This window comes from Dermochelys coriacea, chromosome 6 (assembly GCF_009764565.3).
Source record: "Dermochelys coriacea isolate rDerCor1 chromosome 6, rDerCor1.pri.v4, whole genome shotgun sequence".
Taxonomy (NCBI): Eukaryota; Metazoa; Chordata; order Testudines; family Dermochelyidae; genus Dermochelys; species Dermochelys coriacea.
This window is the reverse complement of record NC_050073.1, coordinates 13,407,308-13,421,302: the sequence shown is the minus strand read 5'-3', so window position 1 is coordinate 13,421,302 and position 13,995 is coordinate 13,407,308. Positions and strand designations below refer to the sequence as shown.

The following is a 13,995-nucleotide window of genomic DNA, read 5'->3' as shown; positions in this document are numbered from 1 at the left end:
TGTTTAGTTTACCACTAGAAATAAGAAATAACACCTCAGACTGTGTAGTCTTATTACATCAGACTGTGTACTCGGGGGAGGCAGTCAGGTACCCCATACTTCCGGTTATCTGAACATCCAGTTATCCAACTGCCTAGTTATCCAAACATTTCAGATGTCCTGCAGGCCATTCGGATAAAGAGAATTCTATTGTATGTGCATGGAAGGTCCTACAGCTTTTACTCACATGACTAATTTCAATTTATAATCAGGCCCATAGCTAATTGATTTGGGGATACTTAGTGCTGGAAGTTGCAGTATAATCTTGAAGTAGCATTATTATTGTTTAAATAGCTGTACTGTAACATTAGTGGTAAGTCTTTCTTCTGAATTTCTGATTCCATATTTCTAATACTTCATGTCACTACCTTAGATTACAGGGTGAAATATAGAGAACACATACAAAACAAGTACAGAGTAATAAAAGACTTGAACTCTCGTCTTGGTGAGAATGTGACTCTAAACAGCAGATACACAAAGCTGATTATTGTAAAGAAACATTGTCACAAAAAGGAAAGAGAACATGAAATAATGACCTTGGGATGGAGACATGAAGAAATAATGACTAAGCGAGCTAGTTCTATCACCCTGGGTAATTTATTTAAATGTGATGAAGATGGACAAACACCCCAAATTATTGTGCTGCTGGGAGCTGCAGGGATTGGAAAAACAATGACAGCAAGAAAGATTATGTTTGACTGGGCAGCTGGAGAGCTTTATAAAGAAAAGTTTGATTATGCTTTCTACATAAATTGTAGGGAAGTGAACTTTGGCAGTGAGCAAGGAAGAATTGCTGATTTGATTTTAAAGAATTGTCCTAATAAAAATGCACCAGTTGAAGAGATTTTGATAAATCCAGAGAAACTCCTGTTTATAATTGATGGTTTTGATGAATTGAGATTTTCCTTGGATCAGCCAGAAGACAATCTATGCTCTGATCCCTGTGAGAAGCAGCCAATGGAAATTACATTGAGCAGTTTAGTTCGGAAAACTGTTCTTCTTGAATCCTATGTAATAATCACTACGAGACCAACTGCTCTGGAGAAACTCAGACAGTGTTTGGAATATGCACATTATGCAGAGATCTTGGGGTTTTCTGCAGCTGAGCGGGAGGAATATTTCCACAAGTTTTTTGGGAATGAAGAAAAAGCAAGAAAGGCCTTTAACTTTGTCAAAGAAAATGAAATGCTCTTCACCATGTGCTTTGTCCCCATTGCGAGTTGGATAATTTGCACGGTTCTGAAACAACAGATGGAAGCAGATGAAGATCTTGCACAAACATCCAAAACAATCACTGGTGTATATATGCTCTATCTTTTCAGTTTATTAAAGGGTCACAGCAGCAATTCAAAGAAGCACACACCAGCTAACTTGAAGGGACTTTGCTCCTTGGCTGCAGATGGAATCTGGAGGCAGAAAATACTCTTTGGGGAAGAAGAAATCAAGAAGCATGGCTTAGATATATCTGAATCTCTCTTTCTGAATGAGAACATGTTTCAAAAAGATATTGACTGTGAGTGTGTCTATAGCTTCATTCATCTGAGTTTTCAAGAGTTTTTTGCAGCTTTGTTTTATGTGTTGGAGAAAGAAGAAACAACAACCGTGGAAGATTCAGAAACTGCTATGAACAATGTGAAAAAATTGTTAGAAAACTATGGAAAATCTAGAAATTACTTAATGTTAACGGTACGATTTTTGTTTGGTCTCTTAAATGAAGAGAGAATGGAGGACATGGAGAAAAAACTTAGCTGCAAAATTTCTCCCAAAATTAAACCAGATTTACTACAGTGGGTTAAAACAAAACCAAAAATATCGTCTTTGTCCCTGGAGTCTGAGGAGCTGTTCTTGGAGCCTGATGAGGAGTTGTCTTCCTTTAAACGTAATGCTGAGATGATTTACCAGCTTGAGGAGTTTCACTGTTTGTATGAAATTCAAGAAGAGAGTTTTGTGCAAAGTGCACTCAATCACTTCACTGAGCTATATTTAGCTGAATATAATTTTACCAAAATGGATCAAGTGGCTCTTTCATTCTGTCTAAAAAACTGTCGTAAGCTGGAGACACTCTATCTAAATCTGTGCACATTTGGATTTGAAGACCAGAATGAAGATTCCATACGGCCACCCAAGCAGCCACGTTTGTAAGTAGTGTCTGAGATGGAAACATGCCTACATAATTTCTTAAGTAGAGAAACATACATTGTGGAGGGAGAAGGTCATTTAAAAAGGAAAGATGGCAGCAGTACGAGTGACAAAGGTCTTATGGCTGAACTTCAGATCAATGGGAGAATCTGGGCAGTCAGGTGACATATCAATGTGGCATTAAGTACCAAAGCAGCTGGTGATTTCAACTGTAAAACTGAAAGGACCTTGTGGAGGTGTGTGTGTGTGACTTTCTGTTCCCTCAGCTGGAATGACACTTGAGAGCCCTGCTGTCTCCTGTTTCCAAGGAGGTCAGGAAGATGGCGCTGCTCTGAGGCTGCAGAGAGTCACCCTCTCAATCACATTAAGGTGTTCACTGAAGAAACACAACATGACATTCAGGGCAAGGCACAAAAGGGATCTTTAAAATCTGAGTTACACAAGTTACTGTTAAGTGGAAGAGGGAGGGGGAAAAACAAAAACATCCCCACACACCTATCCTTTTCTTCACCTCATGTGGAGGGTCAACAATCTCCTCCTCCTCCACCCCTGTAGGCCTCTCACCCCCACAGGGGTGCTCCTCCTGACCCAGGCCAAACACTCCAGGAAGGTCCCACTCCCTCCCTTGTCAACCTCTGTCTCAGTAAGGGGATTCACATCTGCATAATCTTGTCCCCTGCCACAGAGATGGGACACTGGAAAAGGGTGCCAGAATCAGAAGAGGGCCAATTCACTGAACATGTATTAACTGATGACAGAAAAAAAATCTGCCCCATATTTTCAGTGCATGCTACACTTTGCGCAAAATATGTGAGGGCAAGAGTGAGGTGATTATGGGTGGCTGGGAACAGGGAATGCAGAGAGGTTCTAGAATAGCAGCCGTGTTAGTCTGTATCCGTAAAAAGAAAAGGAGTACTTGTGGCACCCAAGATTAACAAATTTATTAGAGCATAAGCTTTAGCTCACTTCATCTGTTTTTCTGGATTCATGTCATCAAGCTGGTGGACTTTTACCAGCCCCGAAAAAAACAGTGCAATGCTCGAGTCCATTTCAAGCCCTTCTGTTTTATATTGGTTCTTATAGCATGCTCATCACTATCATCTGAGGGATTGCCAGTAGTGCATTAACATGAGACACTGCTAGGTGGTGTTTGTTCTCTCATCCTCTCCCCAGAGGGAGAAGTGTGTGCAGCAGGGGTGAAAGTAACGTAAAAGACTTACCGGTATGGGGACCCGAATCCGGGACCCTGGAAGGGGTGGGGCCTCGGGCAGAAGGGGTGAGGCTGGGGGGGTCAGCCTCTCCCAGCCAGCTCTTCCATGCTACCTGACCTGTACCACCTGGGGCTCCGGCTGTGATTTAAAGCAGCAGCAGCTGCCCCATTTGCTCCCCTATGTCAGTGGCCCTGGGGAGGGAGGGGTGGCAAAAGGGGCAGTGACGTTAAAGTGCTGCCATGGCAGTGTTTTAACGTCAGCTGTGTATGGGCAAGTACCGGCGGCCACTTACCGGTGTGCCGTACTGGCCCGTACTGTCCCACTTTCACCTCTGATGTGCAGTGTCATGTTTTGCTTATGTGTATGTGTGTGTGTGTGCGTGTGCGTGCATGACCATGAGATGGCTCCCTTGTGAATCCCACTTACAGATTCATGGAGTAACTCATATGCAGTGTATGATTACGTCATCTGAGAGGATATTATCATGTTCAGGAAAGAGAATTAAAATCTGTTTCCAGAGATCAACATAGAAAATTTCTATTCTCTCTTTTTAGGGAACAGCATTGGGATGAGCCGACATGTTCACCTATTTACCCGCTCTGTCAAGCACTGAAGGATCCAAACTGTAAATTAAAGAAACTAAAGTAAGAAGCTTTTTTTCCTTTTTAAAATCCTCCTATTATTGCTGTTATCCCAGAAGTTCTACAGCACCGTAGCTCTCCTGACCCTGTCTGCTGTAGTAACTATATAGAATTGTTTAGGTGCTCAGGAATTTAAATTTCCATTTACCGTATACTCCCTATTGCCCAAATAGCTTGGGGGACACAGATTTTATACGGATAATTGGGAGTTTGGATAGTCAGGAGGCAGGAGCATGTCCCCTCTCATTCACTTCCATGACAGTGGGGCCGTAGAGAGCTTCCTGCACTGCCTCATACACTGATCCCTGCAGGAGCAAGGTGCAGCAGCTGGTGTGGTCTTCAGGGGGTAGAACAGAAAGCCCCAGCCAAGACTGCTCTGCCCTGCCAGCACCACAGCCTTCTTGCACTTGTGTAATGCCAACAGACCCTGGTTGCCAGTGGGCAGGATCGAACCGGGGACCTCTGGAGCTTAGTGCATGAGCCTCTACAGCATGAGCTAAAAGCCAACTGCCTGTTAGCTATGGCTGTAGAGCAGACTTATTTTATCTCTCTCTTGCTCTAAGTGGTCTCAGTGCCACTAGATGGGACAGAATACCACACCCAAGAGGTGTGTGGGTTACACTTGCACCTGCAGAAGTCACCTGCAGGGAAGGCTATGGTTCTGGTGGGGCAGAGCAGAGTCCTGGTCTGGGTTCTCTGCTGTCACACACCAAGGTGTAGGTGGTGCAACCTAGTGGTTGGAGCAGGAGTCTGGCCTAGTGGTTGGAGCAGAATCAGAGGGCAGAACCAGAGTTGTGGTCAGGAGACAAGCCGGTGGTCAGACTCAGAGGTCAGAACAGAACCAAAGGGCAGAGCTCAGGTTGTGGTCAGGAGACAAGCCGGTGTCAGAGTTAGGACTCAGGAGTTCAGAGACAGGCAGGAGCTTGGCTGGAGTGGAGCAGGCAAAGGCTGGACAGGAAGCAGGTCTGGTGCCAATGTAGGTGTGGAATGCATTAAGCAGCCACCGTGCTGTTCTTGCTACAGGCTTCAATGATGATCTGTTGGCTCTTTTGATCAGTCGCAATGTCACTTAGTGAGGGTTTATTGGTCCCAGCTGAGCTCATTGGGTTGCTAGGCAACCAAGCCTGGAGGCGGTTTTGTTCATGACATCTGTTCTGCCCTGCTGGGACTGCAGCCTCCCCTCCACACCTGGCACCCGCAGGTGTCACGAGCCCAGTGGCAGTGCAGGGAGCCCTCTGCAGCTCGGTTGGCATGGCCCCGCTCGCTCATTCCCATGACAGCAGGGCTGCAGAGGGCTCTCTGCGCTGCTGCAGGCCCAAGGTCTCCGCTGTAGTCCACATTATCTGAATCCCTACCTTGTCCCCTAACATGAGATGCGTGCTGCAGAGGGTATGTGTCCCCCAGCGTGAGGTATGTGAGACAAGAGTTGTGAGAAACACGTAGCCAGGATGATTGGCACATTTAGGTGAAAGTTCAAGATGCTCCTGGGAATGAATCTCAGAGGAGTCTATACTATGACCTTAGCTTTGTGATGTCTGGAAGGTGGATCAGTCACTAGAGTCTGAGACTCATTTGCTATCTCAGTTACAGTCATGCTCAGTAGGAAAATGATCTTCCACGTAAGAAAATTAAGCTCAAGTTAAAATAAATGCCTCAAAAGGAGCTTATGACACAGGAGCTGTTTAATGGGTGTTCAGAAGTGTCAATCCCCATATGAACCAGAGGATAATGGCTGCAGAGACACTTTGTCTGGTTCCTGATAGGCTGGAATGGCTGACAAATGCCCCTGGATGGAGTTAGTCTTTAGTGTAGACTCAGATGAAGGAGTCAGTCAAGCTGTTTTTTTGTGGCGCAAATACAGGGGTCCCATGGACATGTTTGCATCCCACCAGAAACCCTTTTCACTGGACATTATTGGTACTTCTCATAGTTGGCTGATATGATTCCAGGAAGACATGAGCCATGTGCTCTTGTCTATGGCCCTGTACTCTGTCAGGAGCCAAGCTGTCAGGGAGAGGGCTCCAGCATAGGATGGAGCAAGGTGTCTTCATTTTATGTGATGATCCAAGACTAGACTCTCAGCCTGATGGGATCATCTTTGATCATCTGCACCACAGCTGAGAGCCATACCTGTCCTGGCCAGTATGAGGCTCTGAGGATTATAGAACCCTTGTCTCTTCTGAGATGTGCCAGTGCCTTTGTTATAAGGTGCTGGAATCAAGGTATGCAGGAGCATCCTTCTCCAGGGATAGAGAAGACATCTCTTGCTAGCACTCTTCTCGGGACTATAGATTCATAGATTCTATGATTCTATAACAGACCACTGTCATCCAGACTGACCTCATCTAGAACACAGGCCACAGAACTTCCCCTAGAGCATATCTTTTAGAAAAACATCCAATCTGGATTTTAAAATTGCCAGTGAATGGGAATCCACTATGATCCTTCCTAAATTTTTCCAATGGTTAATTACTCTCACTTATCATATATGCCTCATATACAGTCTGAATTTGTCTAGCTTCAGTGTCCAGCAATTGGATCCTATTATACCTTTCTCTGCTAGATTAAAGAGCCCATTATAAAATATTTGTACCCCATGTAGGTACTTATAGACTTTGATCAAGTCACCCTTTAAACTTCTCTTTGTTAAACTAAAATGATTGAGCTCCTTGAGTCTATCACTATAAGACACATTTTCTAATCCTTTAATCATTCTCATGGATCTTCTCTGAACCCACTCCAATTTATCAACATCTTTCTTCAATTATGGACACCTGAACTGGACACAATATTACAGAAGTGGTCACACAAGAGCCTCATACAGAGGTAAAGTAACCTCTATACTCCTGCTTGAGATTCCTTTCGTTATGCATCCAAGGATCACATTAGCTCTTTTGACCACAGCATTGCACTGGGAGATCATATTCAGCTGATTATCAACCACAATCCCCGAATCTTTTTCAGAGTCATTGCTTCCAAGAACAAAGTCTCCCATTCTATAATTATGACCTACATTCTTTGTTCCTAGATGTATACATTTACATCTGGCCTTATTAAAACGTATATTTGTTTGCTTGCATCCAATTTACCAGGTGATCCACTGTGTATCAATGACCTGTTCTCTTCATTATTTACCACTCCCCCAATTTTTGTGTCATCTGCAAACTTTATCAGAAATGATTTTATGTTTTCTTCCAGGTCATTGATAAAAATGTTAAATAGCATAAGGTCAAGAACTGCTTCCTATGAGACCCCACTAGAAATACCCCTCAATGATGACTCCCCATTTACAGTTACATTTTAAGACCTATCAGTTAGCTAGTTTTTAATCCATTTTAATGTGTGCCATGTTAATTTTGTATCATTCTAATCAAAATGTCTTGCAGTAGCAAGTGAAATGCCTTGCAGAAGTCTACGTATATTACATCAGTACTGTTCCTTTATCAATCAAATCTGTAATCTCATCATAAAGAAATATCAAATTAGTTTGACAGGACATATTTTTCATAGAACCATACTAATTGGCACTAACTGTATTTCCCTTCTATAATTCTCTATTAATCAAGTGCCAGATCAGCCACTCCATTAACTTGCCTGGGATCAATGTCAGGCTGACAAGCCAATAATTACCTGGTTCATCCCATTTACCCTTTTTAAATATTGGCACAAAACTAGCTTTCTTCCAGCCTTCTGGAACTTCCCCGCTGTTCCAAGACTTACTGAAAACCAACATTAATGGCGCAGTGAGCTCCTCAGTCAGCTCTTTAAAATCTCGGTGAGCATGGGGGCATGGCTCAAACAACAAACATGATAGTGGTTTAATCTAGCTCTCCACAATAAACTGGGGAGAAATGAAAACATTTTAAGAAGTTAAAAAGAACTAAGACAAACTGAATCCACAGATCTGTGCCCTAAATATGAATAACCCCTCTTGGAGCCAGTTTTAAAAAGAAGGCTGAAGGGATCTAGATAGCTCCCAATCCCAGAGAGCTGACTCTGAAGGAGAATATCCAACAACAGAATTCAGAGCCCTCCGCCTGCAGAATATATTAATAATTACTATGCAAATCTGGAGATGTTGAACTGGACCCTCGTTATCCTGTAAAGAGACAGAGGGTGAGTGCAATGAGATTTAAAATATAATTAAAATTGTACTATTGTGTCTGGGGGAGGAAGTGTGTCATCAGTGGCCATTTTGGAAAGGTCAGACAAACAAAGGGGAAGTGTGGTGGCAGCCATCTTGAGAGAGGTGCAACAAACAGGAAGGAAAGGCAAGAAGATCTAGATGTCTGGGGAAGGAAAGATCTCCTGTGTACAAACATCTGACTCCCCAAAAACAAAGACAGGGCCACAAAAAGTAGTAACGGCCCTTCAGCAAACAAACTATGGAGGCAGGTGGAGAAGCACCAATCACTAAGGCTGATCTGAAGGACCTGCTGTTAGAAATCAAAGGAATGAATAAGGAAATGAGGGAAGAATAATGCAGGCTTACATTAAAGAGAGAAAAATGAAATTAATGATAAACTAACGGATGTGGAAATAGGATTAAATGAACAATCCAACAGAATTACTAATCTAAATTGAAGAATCCAAATAATTGAAAAAAAAAAGAACAAGAAATAGAATTGAAGCTGCAGGACATGAAAATTAGAGAATGCAGGAATAACATAAGGATTAAAGGTTTTCCAGAGGAGACTCAAGAGAGAAATCTGCTGGACACATTGGTCAATATTTTTCATACCATTAATACTGGGTAATAAAGATGCATTCATACTGAGAGGGCTCACAGATCTTTTTTCCCCAGGCCCAGAGCAGGCTCTAGACCAGAGATGGGATTGTCCATCTACACTGCTATCAAGACAAGGATAAAATACTGAGGGCGATGAGGGAGAGAGCTGAATCACTGATGATTCTTAATCAGCCCATACAAATGTTCCCAGATCTGGCGACAGCAACCCTTAGAAAGTGAAGAGAATTTACTAGGTGACCACAATTCTTAGAGAGAACAATATAAGATACAAGAAGGGTTTCCCATTTAGATTGGCCTTTAGATGGAAGAGCAGATATCTATCTCAGATCCAAAAGAGAGGAAACCAGTACTCATGGATATGGGTACAGGCAAATGAGCTCAAGAACAACCTGAAGGGGATGAAGGGCATTGGTCCTCCAGGTTGCCAAGAATCAGTGAGATCAAAGAGACCAAAATAGCTCAAAAAGATGCATCATTAAGACAACTGGACAGACATGAGAGCAAAGGAAAAAGTCCAGATCCCAAAGAACACAATCAGTATTTCAAGACATTACAATAAATAATGGATATTATATTCATGTGGTTATAATGACAAAGGGTTAGAGTTAAATGAAAGCTGCATGCAGGATAGTTTACTCTATGTGGCTACAGTATCCTTAATGGTTATAAGATTATAGTTTTTTTAATGTGATTTATATTTATATTGTATAAACAAAAATTAATAACAAAATAGCAGAAGACCTAGATCTGCCTTATTGAAGTAAGTTTGACTTTAAAGTAATCACAAACATTCCAAAATTTACATTAATTGGAAATGGATCATCTATGGTGGAATATTTTAAGAATAAATTAACTCAAAGATAGCATTATAATCTCAGAATGCCCAATATTACAAAGGTGTTTGATAAGCTTATATAAGGCTTGGTTCTTGAAACAGTAAAAAAAGAAAGAAAAGAAAAGCTCCCTTCAGCAGGGAGCTAACATGCCCCTGAGTACGTAAGGAAAGTCTGCGTTCTCATTGATAAAGTATCAGGGGTAGCCGTGTTAGTCTGGATCTATAAAAGCAGCAAAGAGTCCTGTGGCACCTTATAGACTAACAGACATATTGGAGCATAAGCTTTTGTGGGTGAATACCCACTTCGTCGGATACATGCATCCGACAAAGTGGGTATTCACCCACAAAAACTTATGCTCCAATACCTCTGTTAGTCTATAAGGTGCCACAGGACTCTTTGCTGCTTTCACTGATAAAGGGGATCAGATGACAATGGGAGAATGCATAGGGAGGGGAATGAGAGGGAAACAGAGGATAAGAGAACAGAAACATGTTAAATATTGTTATATGTTTCAACAGAAAAATTATACTAAAAACTTGGGGCTCAGAATTGAAAATTATAGTAAATCAGATGCAGAGTCAAGGTACAATAATACAGGTATTAAAAAAAGGAAAAGTGATGAATGTGAATCCTAAAATTACTATGTGTCGGATGAAGAAAAGGAGTACTTGTGGCACCTTAGAGACTAACAAATTTATTTCATCGGAATGCATCCGATGAAGTGAACTGTAGCTCACGAAAGCTCATGCTCAAATAAATTTGTTAGTCTCTAAGGTGCCACAAGTACTCCTTTTCTTTTTGCGAATACAGACTAATACGGCTGCTACTCTGAAATATGTGTAGGATGTGAACTCTATCTAAAATATCTTACTTAAAGAACAGGCACAAATGTAATGGGGACATGGCATCTGGCTGGGGTAATATACTGGGTGAGAACAGACTTGGGAGTTATAGGTGATTTTATTGTGCAATGATTGTTAATGTTAAGTCCAACAAAAAGGAGAAGGGTATTCTGTTCACTGAAAAAAAGATTTTCCTAGCGTAATCTGGTCACAGGATACACACCTGAAGAAAAATGATGATAAACAATAAACTACCTTGTCTCCCCAAGGCAATCTAATAGAAGAAGGATGGCAATATTATTTGCTAAATGCTTTCATTTTATTTTTTCAGCACAACTCATAGATACAGAAGGCAGATATATTTTAATTCAGGGGCCCTTGAAAGATAAACTTCTCACATTAGCTAATGTACCTGCTCCCAGTCAAGGGCAAGCTTCCTTTGTTAATAGTTTTTTAGGGGTTTATGAAGTTTTAGGGACGGAGATATTGTTCTAGGGGGGATTTTAACAAGGAGCTTAATCCCACTTTGGATCGATCAAATGTACCCAGAGGGCATTTGGGAAAAGCACGTGCAAATTTGTTGCATCACTTAGAAAATGTCTGGCAGGAGATGAATCTGGATGTTGGGAACTATACATATTCTGCTACTTATGGATCTTATTTCAGTATTTATATGATTTTTATTCTAGGACTTTGGCTAATTTATTAAAAAAAGAGCTTTGTTATATGACCCCCTTAGAATTAAAGAGCTGGAATACAATTTTCAGAAGTGTATATATTTAGTAATAAGAAAGAGATCAATAAAAGCGAGTTCTGGGATGCCAAAAAGGTGGTAATGAGGGAGCGCCTTATAAATAAAGCATCATACCTCAAAAAACCGAGAGAGCATGAAGAAGAGAGTTTGGTTAATAAACTTTCTATTTTGGAAGGTAGACATAAATCGACAGAACATACAAGAGTGTATAAGAAAATAATTGAGATAAGAGGGAAGATTAGCTTGTTACAAACAGGTACAGCTGAGTAAACACTTAGATATATTCAACAAAAATATTATGAAAAGGACAATAAGGCTGATCGGCTTTTTCCCAGAAAGTTAAAAAAGAAATCAGCCTTCCCCCTGATTAGAAATAAAAAGGGAGATTTAGTAATTGGCATCAAAGAGATCTCTGAATTGTTTGCTAACTTGTCCATACTTAGTACACTTCATAACAGCCAAACCCTGAACTTATAAATAGATATTGGAGAAGTGTGATGCTACCTTAACTCTCAACAGATTATGGGGCAGCTCGTGATAGGCGAATTGCTGCAGAGGAATTTGAAGTTGTAATTATGACTTTAATATTCAACAAGGCTCCAGGTCCCAGTAGGGTTTCTGGCATCTCTCTGATAATATCAGAAGAACTCTCAGTTTGATCTATAATGTTAATTCTGGCAATTCTTCTTTGCGCTGCTTTCTTTGGATGCTGAGAAAGCCTTCAACCAGCTGGAGAGGGAGTACCTCAGGCAGATTTTGGTATGGTTTGGTTTTGGAAATCAGTTTTCTAGAGGCATTTTGGCCCTGCATTCTCATCCTTAAGTGTCTGCTTTGGTTAATGGTCATCACTCCCCTCTCTTTAATTTGTTTAGGGGTATGAGACAGGGTTGTTTCTTATCCTCCCTATTGTTTGCTTTGGCAATGGAGCCATTTGCAATAAATGTGAAAAACAGCCCATAGAAAAGGCATCAAAACATCTCCTAGATTAGAACACAAAATAGCATGTACGCTAATGTCTTGTTATATTTGCAGGATCCAGAAGCCTCATTAAAAATGATAGAATAATTGATTTTGGAATTTGGGCAGGTGTCAGGCTTCAAAATAAAGGATGACAAATCTGAAATTTTTAGGAATTGATATTTCTGAAGGGGTCAAAACAAACTGTAGGCAGGTACGTACATTTAAAAGGACTAAGGAATCTTTAAAATATTTAGGAATAAATATTGTGGAGAAACATAAAAATTCTTTTTAAAGGCAAATTATCCTTCCCTGTGAAATAAAATAATAAAGTACTTGGAAGAATGAAACTAATATGAAATTTCTTGGCTAGGTAGGGCAGCCTCGGTAAAGATGAATTTCCTCCCAAAGTTATTATTTTTGTTTCTGTGGAACTCTGTTGGTATCCCTGACATGACATTAAAAATATGGCAGGATGTGCTATTAAAATTAATATGAAAACAGAAAAGACAAAAGGTGAGTTCTAAAGTTCTATTTAAGCCTATAAAGTGAATTGGACTAGTTTCCCCCTAATTTGTCGTCTTCTTCTTCTTATGCATCACAATGGAAAATATATAAATTAGGTTCACAATAGACCATCTGAACATTGGGTAAAACTTGAACAAGACTGGAGCTCAGATGCAACTATTTATAGTAATTGTTGGTTTTAAGAAAAAATTTAGGTCACCAAAATAAAAGTCACCCGTTCATCCAGTCTACCTTAGCCACTTTGGACAATTTTTTTAAAATTTGTGTTGCGAAAGGCCCCCTTCCTTAGCTATATTCATTAATAATCAGGAAATTATCCCTAGAAAATATCAAAGTGACTATTCATTGTGGGTAGGAGCTGATATTACTCAATTTGGACAGCTGTTCTGGGGTCCTGATTTAAAATCACACCAAGAGATATGTAATAAGGTAAAAATCCTTTATTTTCAATATTTACAAGTCAAACACTTTATTGTGAAATCTAGTTACAAGACAGCTCTATCTAGACCTTTAACCGCATTTTAGGAGTTGCCCCAGGAGCAAGCGGGAACAAAAGGTTGAATTGCTAAGACATATACAATTTTCATTGGTTTCAGAATAGCAGCCGTGTTAGTCTGTATTCGCAAAAAGAAAAGGAGTACTTGTGGCACCTTAGAGACTGTTAGTCTCTAAGGTGCCACAAGTACTCCTTTTCTTTTTACAATTTTGATTGAAAAAGATGTTGATGAGAAAACAACCCAGATGAAAATATGGGAGAAGGATTTGGACAAAGAAATTGATCTGGATGAGCGAGTCCCTATATGGCAAAGGGGATATAAATCTGCAATTTGTGTAGCTCATAAATAATTTTTTTTATAAAATACTATATTCATGGCATGTTGCTTCAGTTAAGGTCCATTATATTTTTGCTACTAAGGAGGTGCTCTCTTAGAGGGGTTGCAGGGAAAGGGGAATATACTTGCATATGTGGTTGTTGTGTCCAGGAATTTGATAGTTTTGGGAGGAAATTGTTAAAGATTTTCATCTTATGACAAAATGCCAGCTTCCTGGGAGATGCCCTGACCTGCTTAATTAATGCTCCAGTATAGGATCTATGTTTTAAACTGAAAAACAAATTAATTTCTTTTTTATTGTTAGCAGTAAGACTTTGTATTACACATTATTGGAAAATTGTAGGACTTCTCCTATGGAATTGTGGTATAGTAAAATATGTACTGTCCTTGCACTGGAATGCTTTCAGACCAAATAAGTACACAAGCAAGATATTAAAAAGAGGATAGGCATTTAGAAATTTGGTT

At 40.4% G+C, this 13,995-nt stretch overlaps 1 protein-coding gene across 1 annotated transcript in view; it reads left to right on the top strand.

Annotated features, from left to right (window-relative positions):
* LOC119857281 (NACHT, LRR and PYD domains-containing protein 3-like) overlaps nucleotides 1-13,995 on the top strand; it is a 158,660-nt gene that overhangs the window by 8,237 nt on the left and 136,428 nt on the right. Inside the window, 2 exon segments of the mRNA XM_043516754.1 lie at nucleotides 413-2,177; nucleotides 3,944-4,033. Coding sequence (XP_043372689.1) covers nucleotides 413-2,177; nucleotides 3,944-4,033 — 1,855 coding nt within the window.